The sequence below is a fragment of the Gracilinanus agilis genome, chromosome 6, assembly GCF_016433145.1.
Source record: "Gracilinanus agilis isolate LMUSP501 chromosome 6, AgileGrace, whole genome shotgun sequence".
Classification (NCBI taxonomy): Eukaryota; Metazoa; Chordata; class Mammalia; order Didelphimorphia; family Didelphidae; genus Gracilinanus; species Gracilinanus agilis.
The window spans coordinates 220,197,383-220,215,342 of NC_058135.1; the positions used below are offsets into that span (position 1 = coordinate 220,197,383).

Sequence of the window (17,960 nt, forward strand, 5' to 3'; positions counted from 1 at the left end):
GGGATGAACTCGCTCATAAAACGGAAGCAAATAGCAGAGTAGATTAGAAACCTAAATCCCACCATATGTTGTCTACAAGAAACACATATGAGGCGGGTGGACATACACAAGTTTAAGGTTCAGGGTTTGAGCAAAATCTTTTGGGCGTCAAATGAGAAAAAGAAGGCAGGAGTGGCTATTATGATTTCTGACAAAGCCAAAGTAAAAATAGATATGATTAAAAAAGACAGGGAAGGTCATTACATCCTGATTAAAGGCAGTATATAAACAATGAGGAAATAACACTGCTCAATATGTATGCACCAAGTGGCATAGCATCCAAATTCATAAAGGAGAAACTGGAAGAGCTCAAGAAGGAAATAGATAGTAAAACCATACTAGTGGGAGATGCAGAGGGAAAGGAGCAGAGCCAGAAGAACATTGTATACAGAGACTGATATACTGTGGTAAAATTGAATGTAATAGACCTCTGTACCAGCAGCAATACAATGACCCAGGACAATTCTGAGGGATTTATGGTAAAGAAAGCTACCCACATTCAGAGGAAGGACTGCAGGAGAGGAAACATAGTGGAAATGCGCATCGGCCATGGGTGGGGGAAGTGCGGGGGGGGGGTGAAGGGGAAAGGAGGAGCATGAATCATGTAACCATGTTAAAAATGTATATTAATAAATGTTTTAAAAAATTCACTATTTATTGGTACCACTGAAGTGAGTGGATATAAGTATAGATTTATCTCCAAGGTATAAGTTTTAAATTTTGCTTCATAAGTTAACATTTAGGAAAACAAGAAATTGTTTTTATCTGACAATTGTTTATGCTCTACAATAAGTATACAAAATGATGATTTTTTTCAACGATGTAAACAAGAAAATATATTCTTCCCACACTTAGAAGTATATGTAGGAATGAGAATTAGAATTGAAGGGACTTTAGAAAGCATGTTATCTAATATTCATTTTGCAGATGGGGAAATGAAGGATTAGAACAGAAGGTTAATTTTATGACTTGCCCAAGATTAGTAAGAGACAGCAGTGAGATATGAATTCGGGTTTTGGATCTCTTTTTAGATTCAATACATTTTCTTCTGTACCATGCTACCTTGAATACAGTGCTAAGTTTTGGTATGTTTGTTGTTGAAAAGTGCCTATTTTAAACTGGTTATGCATTCCTGAAATACAAATGTACACTGTGCTAATTTGGAGAAAACATCTTCCCCCTTGAATACACTTATCAATTTAAAAAGTGTCCAAATGAGAACTAATTATTGCTGTCTCTGTCAGTCATATATCCCAATCACTTCTTAAAAGGGGACAAGATTTTTAAATAATAGTTCTTGAACGGAAATAACCTTATTTCTAAAACACTCCACCCTAAAATGTGGCTGCATTCCCAAAATACCAAACCCTTTTTCCTAGTGGTTTTATGAACCCCAGAAATAAAAGAAATTATACAAAAATACTGCAGTTCATCAAGAAAATAGATAATAAATGAAAATTATTTTTGTAAATTTATTGAAGATTAAATATTTTATTAACATGTCATAAGATTTCAGTCTTTTTTAAAACCTAGATGAAAACTTTCAAGTTTTTTATAATCTCTAAAATTGGTCAAAACTAAATCTCAACTCATAAAATAGATCTTTGAGTTCAAAGCAATGTAACACAAGTACAATAATAATTTACTTTACAAAATTTTAGCCATTCACCTGTATCTGGATAAACAGGAATTCAAGAAATGAAGAAAAACACTTGCCTTAGTCAAAATAGTTATAAAAAATTCATTCAGGGGAACTCAATACACTTTCTTTATAGGAAAGCCTCTCAGACTTTCATTCAGAATCTATTATCTTGTAAGTGAAAGAATATAGGAGACTAGACTCAAATATTAATTAAAATAAACACAAATATTACAAATAATTCCAGTAAGTTCAAATATGACTCCAAATCTATAATACATTAATAGCAGAAGATAATAAAACTGAGAAAGGCGTCTATAAGCAAACATAATAGAAGAGTGACAGTTAGATGGGTGATACAATCATATTGGCCCCCAAATGCTTTTAGCAACTCAAAAACTCTCCATTATACCTCCTAAAGCTAATTTACAGTCCCCAGGGTCAATGAGCTTTGCTTTGGTTAAGGTGTGGCAGGTGTGGGTCTCTGGCTCTGTGCTCTACTTACTTAACTGAAGGAATCCTTTTCCCTCTTTTTACTATCTCTATTTTGCTATAATAAAGGCCACTAAAAAGCTACTAACAGCCTCATAATTTAAATTGTAATTATTACAATTTTGGTGACCACAAAGGGACACAATCTCTTCTGCTGTGGTCTCCCCTCTCCCTTCTCCCTCCAGGAAACCTTTCAGCTTTCCCCAAACTCATTGCCTACACCTGCCTATCAGGAGAGCCCGGCAGCTGGATCTCTGTCACATAGAGGCGCTGTTCCTGCTTCTGTTGCTGCTGCTTGCTGTTGCTACTACTGGTAAGCTTTAAACTCCCTGCCCCAACCCCAAGCTCACAGAAGGGGGGATCTTTTTTCCCCCTTACCAAGCAGCTGGTCCTCCCTCCTTCTTTTTCCACCCACCCCAGCTTGCTTACTTTTAGCTAAAACCTTTTCCTACTCCAGCTTAGAGGTATCTTTGCCCCTAAAAAAACCAGCCCAAAATCCTTGCCTAAAAAAAAAAACAACAAACAACCAAACAAACAACAACAAAAAACCCTCCTCTACCCTGTCTTTGTAGCCAGATTCTCCAAACTCCCACTTGGATTCTAGCCACTCGCCCCCCACCCCCATTGCCTCTTCATCAGTAAAGACCATTATTGCGCACTCAGTTTTGCCTCTTGCTGAAGTGCAGTGTTTCCTTTTTCTGCCACTGGAGAGCAGCAATAAAATCACTTAACATCATATAAAAATATTATAAAATAAGACCTTTATAAAATAAAACACAAAGCATCATGATTGCTACTTTACAGGAAACCTTTTTGGCTTTCATTCAAATGGGAACATTTAAATTCTAAGAATGTGTTCTTTTTTTGTTGCTGGGGAATTTTCTATATCAATTCCTAAATATGAAGGCACAAAAACTTATCATACAAAAAATGCAAGTTGACATTCAAAACCAATTGGACAATTTTAAGGACTCTTTAAATGGTCCAATAATAATAGATAATTCCATCCAAGATATATCTGATTCAAACCCTATTCCTCAACTACCCAAAGAAATTGATACTGAAACAAACACAGAAGACCCCAGTCCTGTCTTGGATGGAAAACAGCCTCTCTCATATTGAAAAACTCCTGATTAACTTTCTCTCCCCTGCTCCTTCTCCTGATGCCCTGTCCTGCCCTGACCCTTGTCCCACCCCACCACCAACCCCATCCCCAAGAAAACCTCATCCTTTTACCATACAAGTGCCTACCTGTAACTACCTCAGTATCCACACAGACACCTCCTATAAAACCATGACCATTGACCAATTCCAATGAAGGCCTTTTCCCCTTAAGGGAAGTGCCCACAGTACTACAAACTAGGGATATGGTAAAAGTAAAACAACATAGGCCTTTCGCACCCCAGGATATAAAAGAATTTAAACATGATGTTCCTAGTTATGAAGATGAACCTGTCTTGGTAACAAAAAAGATGGCTGATATATTCTTTCATTTTGATCCATCATACAAAGATGTTGAATAATTATTACTCCATGCGTTTTTAACAGAACGTGAGAAGAATAAAATCATCTCTCATTATTTTAATAATAAAGCCCGTGGGTGCAATGCAGCACACTGCCCAGCCGTGGATCCTCATTGGGACTATAATGATAACAATGAATACATGGAATTACATCAAGCTAGGGAAGCCATTCTAAGAGCAATGAGAGAATGCTCCAAAAGGCCAGATGGATGGACTAAATTCAAATGCCTTAAACAATCTGATGATGAGACACCCTTCCCAATTTATGGATAGGCTCATTGAGCTGGGAGGTAGGTACCTAGACCTTTATATTTCTGTAGAAAGAGACATTAGACATATAAAATGACACTTTGTTAATAATTGTTGCAGAGCAGTACAAGATTATTTTAAAACACATCGCCCAAAGTGGCCTGAAATGGATATTGACAAGTTGAGGGGAACTGCTGCATAAGTCTTTAAAGGCAATAAAGAAAAACAATCAGAAACTAATGATTTACTAGAAAAGGTCCAGAAAGAATTAAAATATTTATCTAACAGAAATGACAAACAAGAAAAAGGTCATAATACCCAACCAATGGCACTTGCCCCTCTCCAAGAACCTGACTATTGGTCCCTTACTTACCACTTCTATGGAAAGAAGGGCCATATAATGATGAACTGTGGGAATTTCTTTCAAGCAATTAGAAATAATATTCAATAGAATAGTAGACATAGAAATAATAACTACAGGAATGAATCCAGGAATCATAACTTTAAGAATGATTACAATTCTAGAAATTTTAGTCAAATAACTGAATCAAAACCAAATGACCCCTCAACAATAAATCTTAAGTGGAGCTTGTCTCCTTGCAAATCTTAAGCATAACCCTGCTAGCATGTGAAATAAGTGCAATTGTCTGGTAATCTGAACATTTATTAGCACTGCCTTTCTTTAGGATTGGGATATAAACTGATTGTTCCAATCTAGTGGCCACTGTTGAGTTTTCAAAATTTGCTGATATATTGAGGACAGCATTTTAGCAGCAGAATCTTTTAGCATTTTAAATAGCTCAGCTAGAATTCTGTAATCTCCACTAGCCTTAGTGTTAGCAATGCTTCCTAAGGCCCACCTTACTTCATCCTTTAGGATGTCTGGTTCTAGATCAGTAACCACACCATTGTGATTGTTAGTGATGTTGAGATTTTTCTTGTATAGATCTTCAGTATATTCTTGCCACTTCTTAATCTCTTCTACTTCTATTAAGTCCCTACCATTTTTGTCTTTTATTATGCTCATTTTTGCAAGAAACATTTCCTTGCTATCAAGCATTTAAAGAACAACTAATCCCAATACTACACAAACTATTTGAAAAATAAACAAAGAAGGAATTTTTACCAAATTCTTTTTATGATGCAAATACGGTACTGATTCCTAAGCCGGGAAGGCCAAAAACAAAGAAAGAAAACTACAGATCAATCTTCTTAATGAAAATAGATGCAAAAATCTTAAATAAAATACTAGCAAAGAGATTACAGCAAGTTATCACAAGGTGGGACCAGGTAGAAATGCAAGGCTGGTTTAATATTAGGAAAACTATCTACATAATTGACTATATAAATTACCAAACTAACAGAAATCATATGATTTTCTAAATAGATGTAGAAAAAGCCTCTGACAAAATACAACACCCATTCCTATTGAAAACACTTGACAGTCTAAGGAATAAAAGGGCGTGTCCTCAAAATGATAAGTAATATTTATTTAAAACCATCAGCAAGTATCATCTGCAATGGGGATGAATTAGAAGCCTTCTCAATAAGATCAGGAGTGAAACAAGGCTACCCATTATCACTACTACTATTTAATATTTTAGTAGAAATGCTAGCAGTAACCAGTGGAAATGCGCATCGGCTATGGTGGGGGGAGGCTGGGGGGTAAAGGGGAAAGTAAGAGCATGAATCATGTAACCAAGTTAACTTTTCTAAAAAATAAAATTAAAAAAAAATGCTAGCAGTAGCAATTAGAGAAGAAAAAGAAATTGAAGGGAATAAAGTAGGCAGTGAGGAAACTAAACCATCACTCTTTGCAAATGATATGACAGTATACTTAGGGAATCTGAGAAAATCAACTAAAAATCTAGTAGAAATAATAACTTTAGCAAAGTTGCAGGAAACAAAATAAACCATCAGTATTTCTATATATTTCCAACAAAACTCAGCAGCAAGAGTTAGAAAGAGAAACTCCATTTAAAATTACTCTAGAGTTAAAATAAAATAAAATACAATAAAATAAAATAAAATAAAATAAAATAAAAATTACTCTAGACCAGAGATGGGCAAACTACGGCCCGTGGGCCAGATGCAACTCCCTGAAATGTTCTATCCAGCCATGTAACATTATTCCTAATCTGACGAAAACAATGAGTTGGATACAATACAATGAAACTTCGAAAGAGTTGCCTTAGAAACAGACTGACAGATGAACATTTCCTTTCCTTTGGCCCCCTCTTTAAAAAGTCTGCCCATTCTTAAAGTAAAAAGTGGGGTTGACATATATTTTACCTGGGTTCAGAAGGGTGAGTAGGAGACAGGAATAGACAATAGTTTTGGACCAAACAAGTTAGGGAAACTGGGTTTAGCAGTTTGGGGAATGGCTGTTGACAGAAGTGATAGTTGGTCCTTAGCTGTCACACTGATCCACCTATCCAGAGATAAACACAGAGTTTAACAAATACAATACAACTATTAGAACTTTAAGGTATGAAGAAAACAAACAGGGAAAACAGTTTAATTGTAATTTGAAAGGATAGGAGAGGGGGTGAGGTAAACTATGTCTAACTGACCAAGACTGGAGTCAAAAGGGAAAGTTTCTTAGCCAACCTGGCTAAAGACTTGAGGGAGAGGGCTTGGGTTTGGGTTCTCACAACTGATCCAGAGATGTATGTCTTCAGGATACCAGGAACCAACTCCTCCACAGCCAATGATCCAAAAGTAACCAGGTAGGGAAAGATGTCTGCAAACTGTCCACCAGAACACAGGCCTCTCCCCTACTAAGAATTGACTTGCAGGATGATGTCTTCAGCCTTTACACCCTTCACCAATCTCCAAGATCCCAGGTCAAATAGGGACTGCTGATTGCACTTCTGCTCTAAACCCCTCTCAAAATAGCAATGTCTATTGCTTACTCTCTCCTCTCTACCCCCTGCATTCCATTCAGAATGCCCATGACTTCCAGCAAAGGTTTTCCCTAATATGCTTGCAAAAATCTGCTTTTATACTTTTAAAGCCTATACCTATTACACCATCACTGCTCTAGACAATATAAAATATTTGGGAATCTATTTACCAAGACAAACTCAGGAATTACATGAACACAACTACAAAACACTTAACACAAATAAAACTAGATCTAAACAACTGAAAAAAACATTAATTGTGTAGGGTGTAGGACAAGCTAATGTAATAAAAATGATAATCCTACCTAAATTAATTCACATATTCAGTGCCACACCTATAAAAAAGAAGCTTTTTTATAGAATTAGAAACAATTATAACAAAGTTAATCTGGAAGGACAAAAGATCAAGAATATCAAGGGAACTAATGAAAAAATGTGAAGAATGGTGGCCTAGTAGTACCAGATCTTAAACTGTACTATAAAAGAATAATCATCAAAACAATATGGTGGAGGGCAGCTGGGTAGCTCAGTGGATTTAGAGTCAGGCCTAGAAATGGGAGGTCCTAGGTTCAAATCTGGCCTCAGACACTTCCCAGCTGTGTGACCCTGGGCAAGTCACTTGACCCCTATCACCTACCCTTACCACTCTTCCACCTAGCAGCCAATACACAGAAGTTAAGGGTTTTAAAAAAAAATTAAAAAAAAACAAAAACACAATATGGCATTGGCTAAGAGACAGAAGGGAGGATCAATGGAATAGACTAGAGGTAAATGACCTCAGCAAGCTAGTGTTTGATAAACCCAAAGATCCCAGCTTTTGGGACAAGAACCCATTATTTGACAGAAACTGCTAGGAAAATTGGAAAATAATATGGGAGAAATTAGCTTTAGATCAATATCTCACACCCTATACCAAGATAAATTCATAATGGGTAAATAACTTAAATATAAAGAAGGAAATTATAAGTAGATTAGGTGAACATATATACCTGTATACCTGTCACATCTATGGGAAAGATAAGAATTTAAGACCAAGCAAGGGACAGAGAACATTACAAGATGTAAAATTAATAATTTAGATTATATTAAATTAAAATGTTTTTGCACAAACAAAACCAATGCAACCAAAATTAGAAGGAAAGCAACAAAATGGGAAAAATTTTTATTACAAAAATCTCTAAAAAAAGGTCTAATTTCTCTAATTTATAAGGAACTAAGTCAAATTTACAAGAAATCAAGCTATTCCCCAATTGACAAATAGTCAAAGGATATGAAAGGCAGTTTTCAGATAAAGAAATACAAATTATCAATAATCACATGAAAAAGTGTTCTAAATCCCTCTTGATTAGAGAAACACAAATCAAAACAACTCTGAGGTACCACCTCACACTTAGCAGATTGGCTAATATGACAGCAAAGGAAAGTAATAAATGTTGGAGGGGATATGGCAAAATTGGGACAATAATGCATTGCTGGTGGAGTTGTGAATTGATCCAACCATTCTGGAAGGCAATTTGGAATCATGCCCAAAGGGCTTTAAAAGAATGCTTGCCTTTTGATCCAGATTTTTTTTCCTGCAGAAAAGAATGTATGTTTATTTGCAGTAAAAACCATCCATGATGTGAAAAAATCTACTGGCAAAATTCCATTTCTGTTTGGTTTTAGGCATTAATTGAGTGTGCTATAACTGAGAAATCTCTCATCTGAATGCAAAGTGTGGGGATTCTGCCCTCAGCCTCCTTGCTGTCATGGATTAGCACTGTGTCTATCATAGGCTGAGTGAGAGATCACCTTCCCTTAGAGCCAATTGTGTAGATGGGGAACCATGTTCCCACCGCCTCTATTCCATTAGCTCCCTTGAAGTTGGGCCTATGTACAGGGCAAATGTCCACGGCCAGTGGACACAATGTCTCCTGTCCCTTGCCACTTGTGCTATAGTGGCTCCTGGGATGGAGGAAATAGCCTAGATCCCACTTACCCCCTTTGCTGCTTTACTTAAGGTTTAATTTTGAACCTTTTATTTGAGAGGAGACAAGTGAAAACAAATCTATAAATATATATTTTTAACATATTAGAACAAACAAAAATAACCCATTGCTGGGTTTGTACCCCAAAGAGATAAGGGAAAATACTTGTACAAAAATATTTATAGTCATGGTTTTTATAATGGCAAAAAATTGGAAAATGAGGGGGTGTCTATCAATGGGGAATGGCTGAACAAATTGTGGTATATGCTGGTGATGGAATACTACTGTTCTCAAAGGAATAATAAACTGGAGGAATTCCATGTGAACTGTAACGACCTCTAGGAATTGATGCAGAGTGAAAGGAGCAAAACCAGGAGATCCTTATACAGAGATGGATACACTGTGGCGCAATTGAATATAATAGACTTTTCTACTAGCAGTAATACAATGATCCAGGACAACTGTGAGGGGCTTATGAGAAAGAACACTATCCACATCCAGAGAAAGAACTGTGGGAGCAGAAATGCAGAAGAAAAATGTATGATTTATCACTTGCTCATATGGGTATATGATTTGGGGTTTTAGTTTTAAAAGATTACTGTATTACAGAAATGAATAATATGGAAAAAGGTTTTGAGTTATAATACATCTATAACTCAGTGGAACTGTTTGTCAGCTCTGGGACGGGGGAGAGAAGCAGGGGAGGGAGGGGAGAACATGAATCATGTAACCATGGAAAAATATTCTAAATCAATTAATTAGATTAAATTTTTCAAATAAAAAAATCTGCCACATAGATCAAAGAAAGGCAAGTTACATCAGGTGAAGGGTCAGTTAATTAAAAAAAATACTCTGAAATCCATTTTTATCATTTTGGAGAAGGTCAAGCTCCACTAGTTCACTTTTTCAAAGATCATCCTGAATAGCTAATATCTTCTGACCTCCAATCACCATTTTTCTTTTGTTCCACATCTGACACTACTCCAGTCTTAGTTGGATTATAGAGATCATGAGGGTAAGGAAAGAGTAACTTTTGATTTGCTTAGCTTAGTAAAAGCATGTTAGTTAACCCGATGTGTAATTTAGCAATCAGCATTTCATGGATTTCTTTTAATTGTGAAGATGCTTTTGAAAAGCCTTAAATTACATGTTAAAAGAATTTCCTGGAAAGCAAAGATGCTAATTTCCTCATTAAAAAAAGAGACCTTTGCAGTTTCAAAACATAGTGAAGAGTCACAGAACTTCTTTCAACATATTTAACATAATTAAATGATTCCAAAACAGAAGATATTAGGTGAAATATAATAATGGGACTCAAGAATTATTGCCACTTCAGCTATAGTACTAACTGGTATTACTGTTAATCAAATACAATTTGATTTAGAAATACAAATTGATTTTGGACAAGCTCAAATATGGCCAGGTTTCATGACATAGAGGTGAGGTTTAACTAGAATGTATTGATGGCATTTTAAAGATAACTGGGCAGGACAATGTTATATGACTGTATTTTACAAAATAAAAAATACTATGTTGCTTTTGGTTTGGGACAAAGTACTAGGCTTAAGAGTCAGAAAAACTAATTTCAATGGTAGGCATATTCCTCTTTTGAGCTGTGTGACTGGTAATTCATCTCATGTTTCAAGGGCTAATTATTCATTTATAAAATGAGGGAGTTAGGCTTGATGACCTTGAAAGTCTTTTTCATTTCTCAAATTTTATGACCCAAAGCTTGACATCTTAAAATTTTTACATATTGGGGGAAGGCAGGTGGTTCAGTGGATTGAAGGCAGGTGGTTCAGTGGATTGAAAGCCAGGTCCAGAGACTGGAAGTCCTGGGTCCAAATCTGGATTCAGACATTTCCTAGCTATGAGATCTTGAACAAATCCCTTAATCCTCTTTGCCTTGTTTTTACTATTCTTCTACCTTGGAAATGATACACAGTATTGATTCTAAGATGAGAGAAAAGAGCTTTTAATTTTAAAAATATACATATTAAAGAGAGTAGGTAGTAGTTCTGCTTATGTTTCTTTTAATTATACATGAGAAATTAAAAAGTTGATTAGCATGTATTAAGTTACTATTTTGTGCCAAGCATCATGTTGTGTATTTGGGATTCAAAATCAAAAATGAAACAGTTCTCGCTCTCAAGGAGTTTGCATTCTATTAAGAGAAAGCTTTTGGAAATTGTACACAAAAAATTATATAAAATTTATGTAAAAAATGAACATCTACTTACTCATGTTCAATGCAGCCATTCCTCCCTGAGGTGCTGCTGGATAAACATTAGGTACATTTGTGGTCATGAAATCTGCAATCTGTTGTAAAGCCAAAAGACCTGTGGGATTCTTCCCTTTCTTAAACTGTTCCTGGATCATTGATTCCAATTCTTCACAAAAAGCCTAAAAAGAAACCAAAGATTAATGTAATTTTTTCTGTCTGTACTATTAAAGAAATCTTTGCCTCATCTACCCAAACTATATTTCAATCATTTCTTTTTTCCCCTATCCAGAGGGGAAAAGTATTGTTTGAATAATTGGCCTTGGGAAAGAATGGCATGGCTTTTTAGTTCAGTGATCTACAAAGTGGAGACTTTGACCATAAGGGGTATATGATCAAACCAATCAGAGGGTGGGAATGAGGGCAGTATCCCACCTTTATCATGATAGCCAGTCAATGAAGATTATCTCCAACACAGGCACATCCTTCTTAAATCCTCAGTAGTTTCCAATTCTGATCTCTCAGTTGTTCAAAATTTCAGTATGATCCTCAACTCACTAGCCCCACCCCAAACATTAGCCCTACTCCAAACATATCTAATCAGTTGCCAAATCTAGTTCACTCTACTTCCATTTATTTATTCTTTTTTCTAACATAACTACTATCCTAATTCAAGTTCTCATTACCTTTCATTCATCCTATTCTAGACAGCCTCTCAGTGTCCCTGCACCAGTACGTCTTCTCTCCAAACCATCCTCTAGAAAATTTCTTAAAGTGATATTTCTAAATCCCAAGTATAACAATATCTCTTCCTTATTCAATATACTTGAGTGGCTCTCTATTTACTGGAGGAAAAAATAGTATTTCATCTTTATGTTATCTTTTTAAAATTTCTATTTTTAGATGCTTTAAAATATATGGTTATTAATACAGTAGTACCTCTATATAATTTATAAATAAGTAAATATACATAATTGGGAGTATGACATCAAATATTTTTAGCATACTGGATTTTTCCATTTTTTATTTAATTAATTCATTTAGAATATTTTTCCATGGTTACATGATTCATGTTCTTTCCCTCCCCTCTCCCAGAGCTGACAAGCAATTCTACTCGGTTTTACATGTATCATTGTTTAAAACCTATTTCCATACTATTAATATTTGCAATAGAATGTCATTTAAAGGCAACATCCCCAATCATATCCCCATCAAACCATGTGATCAATCATATGTTTTTCTTATGTGTTTCTACTCCCACAGTTCTTTCTCTGGATGTGGATGTTCTTCCTTATAAGTCCCTTAGAATTGTCCAGGGTCATTGCATTGCTGCTAGTAGAGAAGTCCATTACGTTCGATTGTGCCACAGTGTATCCGTCTCTGTGTACAATGTTCTCCTGGTTCTGCTCCTTTTGCTCTGCATCAATTCCTGGAGGTCTTTCCAGTTCACATGGAATTCCTCCAGTTCATTATTCCTTTTAGCACAATAGTATTCCATCACCAACAGATACCACAATTTTTAGCCACTCCCCAATCAAAGGGCATCCATCCCCTCATTTTCCAATTTTTTGCTCCCACAAAGAGCAATGCTATGAATATTTTTGTACAAGTCTTTCCTTATTATCTTTTTGCAGTACAGACTGAAATAAAAAATAAAAAAATATAGTATAGTATGGTTTAGGTTATGTGGTTTTCTAGACACTTAGATGAAATAGTCCTTCAGAAGTCCTTAGGTTTGGGAAGGCTTGCAGGGAGAAACTGACAAGTTACCACTATGTTGTAAATCAGAGTTTTATTTTAAACTAGGACAGGTAGGGAAAGGGGATTGGGATTGTATAACTGGGTATGAAAACTAATTCCTCCCACCAAAATCCAATAGGATTAAATAGATGTTAACTATACAGATCCCAGCTACCTGCACTATATCCTAATCAGGATCCTCACCCCCAACCCCCTTTGCTAGTAACCAGAGTAAGGGAAAGCTGGAAGATACACAGGTCTACTGGGTCAACAAGGGAGATGTTTCACAAACAGTTGTTCTCTGGGTTTGGCAGGAGTTCAGTAGAATCACAGCAGTAGCAGGTATAGATATATCCAATAAGAAGGGGAGTGAGGATTTTACTCATACAGTCCACCTGTGGAGTTTAAACCAAACTCAACCACTTCCTAGAAGGTAAAAGGCTTATAGGAGAAGTTCACATACACTGTCTCCTTCCTCCAGCACCAACTGTCCCAGCAGAGTCACTGTCTCCAGAGTTCTGGAATTCTATCTCTGCCTCTGCCTTGGTACTTCCTGCTTTCTCTCTGATTGGCAGGCAATCTTTTAAAGCCCTTTGGGTATAGTTCCAAATTACCTTCCAGAATGATTAGATCAATTCACAACTCTACAACAGCAATGCATTAGTGTCCCAATTTTGTCATATCCCCTCCAACATTTATTACTTTTCTTTGCTGTCATATTGGCCAATCTGAGATGGTACCTCAGAGTTGTTTTGATTTGCATTTCTCCAATTATAAGAGATTTAGAAACTTTCACGTGCTTATTGATAGTTTTGATTTCTTTATCTGAAAACTGCCTATTCATACCCTTTGCCCATTTCTCAACTGGGGAATGGCATGATTTTTTGTACAATTGACTTAGCTCTTTATAAATTTGAGAAATTAGACCTTTGTCAGAGGTTTTCGTTATAAAGATTTTTTCCAAATTTGTTGCTTCCCTTCTAATATTGGTTTTGTTTTTACAAAAACTTTTTAATTTAATGTAATAAAATTATTCATTTTACATTTTGTAATATTCCCTCTCTCTCTCTTTTTTTTAAAACCCTTACCTTCTGTCTTGGAGTCAATACTGTGTATTGGCTCCAAGGCAGAAGAGTGGTAACGGTAGGCAATGGTGGTCAAGTGACTTGCCCAGGGTCACACAGCTGGCAAGTGTCTGAGGTCAGATTTGAACCTAGGACCTCCCATTTCTAGGCCTGGCTCTCAATCCACTGAGCTACCCAGCTGCCCCCTATTCCCTATCTCTTGCTTGGTCTTAAGTTCTTTTCTTTCTCATAGATCTGACGGGTATATTATTCTATGTTCTCCTAATTTACTTATAATTTCCTTCTTTATACTTAAGTCACTTACTCATTCTGAATTTATCTTGGTATAGGGTGTGAGATGTTGATCTAAACCTAATCTCTCCCATACTGTTTTCCACACTGTTGTTGGGGTGTGTTAGCAAGAGTATGGAGACCACTAGCCTTGATTTTGACATGCAGTTGGATAGAAAATCCACTGAATTAGTCCACCTATATAATAATCTTGGACAAATGCTTCAGATAGGCAGATGATACAGGCTCAGAATTGTAAATTTAATTGAAAAGGGATGGAATACATTTGTGACTTTAGCAAAGATCCCATCAAGAGCATGAATGACTGCAAAAGGAGTGGAGCAAATCATGTAGCAAGAGTGAGAAAAAAGAGATGGCCAGTTTTGGAGGATTTATGGAAGGACAAAACAAGAGGCATAGAGGATGAGAAGATATGGTTAAGTAGTGAGTTGTACCAGTACAGAGAGGACACGTATTGATGTTATGGCTCCAATAAAATAAAAAATGAATGCTTAAAATAAACATATGATATCAGAACAGTACCCCAATGTCATACTGTCCAAGATAATCATATCTGGAATATGTTCATAAGTTCTACAGAACAAGGAGTATGTTCTATGTAGTTTCAGGCTAATGCTATTGGAAATTTATTTCCAGTTTCATTTCCTAAGCTGGAAGAATGCCATAAAGTAACAGTATTCATTAGGAAACTGCTAGGGGAAAACTGCAGTATGTGAAACCCTTTTAAGAACAATAAATATATCATTGGTTAATCCATGACAATAACAATATTGTCAACCAAGAGTTCCTTAAAGAGCATCCATATAATAAATCATGGTGAATACTGTAATAGTAAATAGACTGTATTCAGTGGTGGATAGTAAGTGGAAGGAGACTGAAAATAACTTAATCTATATGAATTAAATGAAGGGGACATAGAGGTCTTTGTTCTTTTGGGCCATCTTAATAGCCAAAGTAGATTCTCCTATTGTTAAACAAAACTTTAGGCATAGCAGCATTGGTCAACATGAATAGATTTTGTGTGTCCTATGATCTGGTTTGTCTGGAATTAATAAGTATGAAAAACTGCTTCATGTTTTTCAGTGAGAATGACCTCTGAGATCAGTTTTACTGATACCTAGGAGTGGAACCTCTCACAGGAAAATGAATTAATAGCAAAGAATTTTACAATTCTGTACAGATTTTGACTAAGTAAATTATTTGCAGTTTTTGTAATATGCAAAACCAAAGCAATAAAATTAATTCCTTTAGAGTTCCAATAAAAAGAATAAAGCTTCTGAAAACATCAAATAATCTGTTTTAATCATCTTCAAATAAAATCAAAGGGTAGTACACATTTTTGCATATATACTACTGTGTTGTCAATATTATTTTTCAAAAGATGATGTTGCTATTGGCATCAGTAGTAGCAGTAGCACATCTTACAAATATCCCAATTTTAAAGATGATGAAATTGAAGATGAGAGAACTCTAGATGACTTGATATCAGTCAGCATAGCCAATTAGAGTGAGTTAAGATGTAAACTGAGAGGACCTAGCCCAGTGATCTTTTCAACACCATGCTGCCCCTTTTTCTTGACAGAAACAGAGTATGAATAAAGTAAAGCTGTAAAATTTCTGATATCTGACTGGATTACATCTGAAAGTGTCATATGTAGGATATGAACAACAAAAAAATCTGAAGAGGCAAAGAAGTTGCTGCCTTTTTCTTAAGGGCACTTAAATCAATAGGTTTCTCATTGGTAAGATATAATGTATGGATTCCATTCAAGTTTGCGTCTAATCCTCTGGTTTTTCAATAACCTATAAGATTTCCACCAAGAATGTAAAAGGAATGGACCAAGAACAAAGTTGGGGGATATATAATTGTAAAAAAATGACATAAGAAACCAGTATAAGGAACAATAAAAGAAAATTATGAATCTAGGTAATAACTAACTTTACAGTTTATTTGGTTTTTTTTTGTTTGTTTGTTTTTTAAACCCTTAACTTCTGTGTATTGGCTCCTTGGTGGAAAAGTGGTAAGGGTGGGCAATGGGGGTCAAGTGACTTGCCCAGGGTCACACAGCTGGGAAATGTCTGAGGCCGGATTTGAACCTAGGACCTCCTATCTCTAGGCCTGGCTCTCAATCTACTGAGCTACCCAGCTGCCCCCCTAACTTTACAGTTTAACATGTGCTACACACATACATTCTCTGTCTGTCTCTTTCTATCTCTCTCCCCCCATCCCCCACACCTTCCTGTCTACCTCCCATTCCCTCACTCTCTCCCCTCATGGAAGACAGAATGGCTTAGTGAAAGCAATACTTGCTAGCCACATGAACTGGCCAGGTCTCTTCAGTTCTTTAGGCTGAAGACTTCTTGACTGTAAAATGAAGAGCCTGGACTAAATGGTTTCTACAGGCCTTTCCATTTCTAATCCTTATGATATATAATAAGCAATAAGGGTAAAAATGAATCTAAGTATACAACTTCAAAGGTCTCTGGACTGTATTAATGCTATAAATTAGGTAAATAATAATTGCTAAGCCTTGAGAGATGAAAATGGCAAGCTAGGGTAAGATGTTTTAACAGAGAAGACCAAGCCCCAAAGGAATAGTTTTCAAAAGAAAATACTAAGTATGATGAAACACTAGCTAGTGAGGTAATCCTATTCTTTTAATTCATCATGCATTTATTAAACTATAAAAAGGAATTCTTTATTCCTTTTCTCTAATTTAACAGGGGACCTGGAGGTCCTCTTACCATAGAGATGTGATGGGATTAACCAGCCCACAGTGACAGGAAGTAGAAACCATAGAGACAGGAAGTAAAGTGGGAGAAGGGTATAAAAGGGGCAGAGAGTGAGTTGGTTGGCCTGTCAGATGCTGACAGTTGGGGCTGTAAATTGTGGGGAAGTTGGCATGAGTTGGTCATTGGGGGTTGGTGATTAGTATTTATTTGCTGGAATATAAAGGCAGGTCTGAGAGCCTACTGAGAGGGCTTTTGGCTTTAGCTTTTAGAGGGCCTTTTTGCTTTTAAGGCTTTTGGTTTGGGCTACTAGGTTTTTTTCCCCCCTTCCTTTAACTTTTTGGAAGATGGCTGGTCTCTTCATTGACAGACCTAATAGGAGTTGGATTAAACATTCATTGGATTGGCTTTGATTGGGTGGATTGAGTTGGAACTTTGTGGGGTAGTTGTTAATATAGGCAGTTTTAGATAGTAATTATAGCCATTTATAGTTACAGGATAACTAGTAGAGACATTAGGAAATTTCCTTCTCAACCTTGTTCCTATATTTCCCTCCTTTACTATATTCTTTTAATATCTCTATTTTAATTAAACTAAATTGTTAATTGTTAAAAGCTGCTAGAAGTTTTCTTTTCTCTGGCTTAAAGGGATAATATTAATTTACAATTAATCTACTATATTCTCATTAAAACTTAGATTATTAAAAGTTGCTCTCTTATTTTGTCAAAAACCCTATTTTAACCCTTACAAAACATTTTCTATACTCTAAGCACTGTGTAAAGATTTTAAGACAAAAGTAAAGCAGTCCTTGTCCTCAATCAACTTCCAATCTAATCTGGGGAGACAGTAAATATTTTATATATATAATATATCTAAAAATAACTGTAGATGAAAAGTCACTAGAAGCTAGGAGATCAGGAAAGGTTTAGAATACTTCCATAGTAGAAGAAAGTGAACCTTGAGTTAAAACTAACTGTGCTAAGAAGCAGAAATCAAAGGGAGTATATTTTAGGCATGAGAGTTAGCCAGTACAAAAGTCCAAAGAGTGCTGTGTATGGCTGGGAAGATGGTGGCTTAG

General features: G+C 36.0%; 1 protein-coding gene across 1 annotated transcript in view; it reads right to left on the minus strand.

Moving 5' to 3' along the window:
- The window catches only part of ADD1 (adducin 1), a 138,482-nt gene that overhangs the window by 52,003 nt on the left and 68,519 nt on the right, over positions 1-17,960 (minus strand). Inside the window, exon 3 of the mRNA XM_044681363.1 lies at positions 11,056-11,218. Coding sequence (XP_044537298.1) covers positions 11,056-11,218 — 163 coding nt within the window. The remainder of the gene's footprint in view (positions 1-11,055; positions 11,219-17,960) is intronic.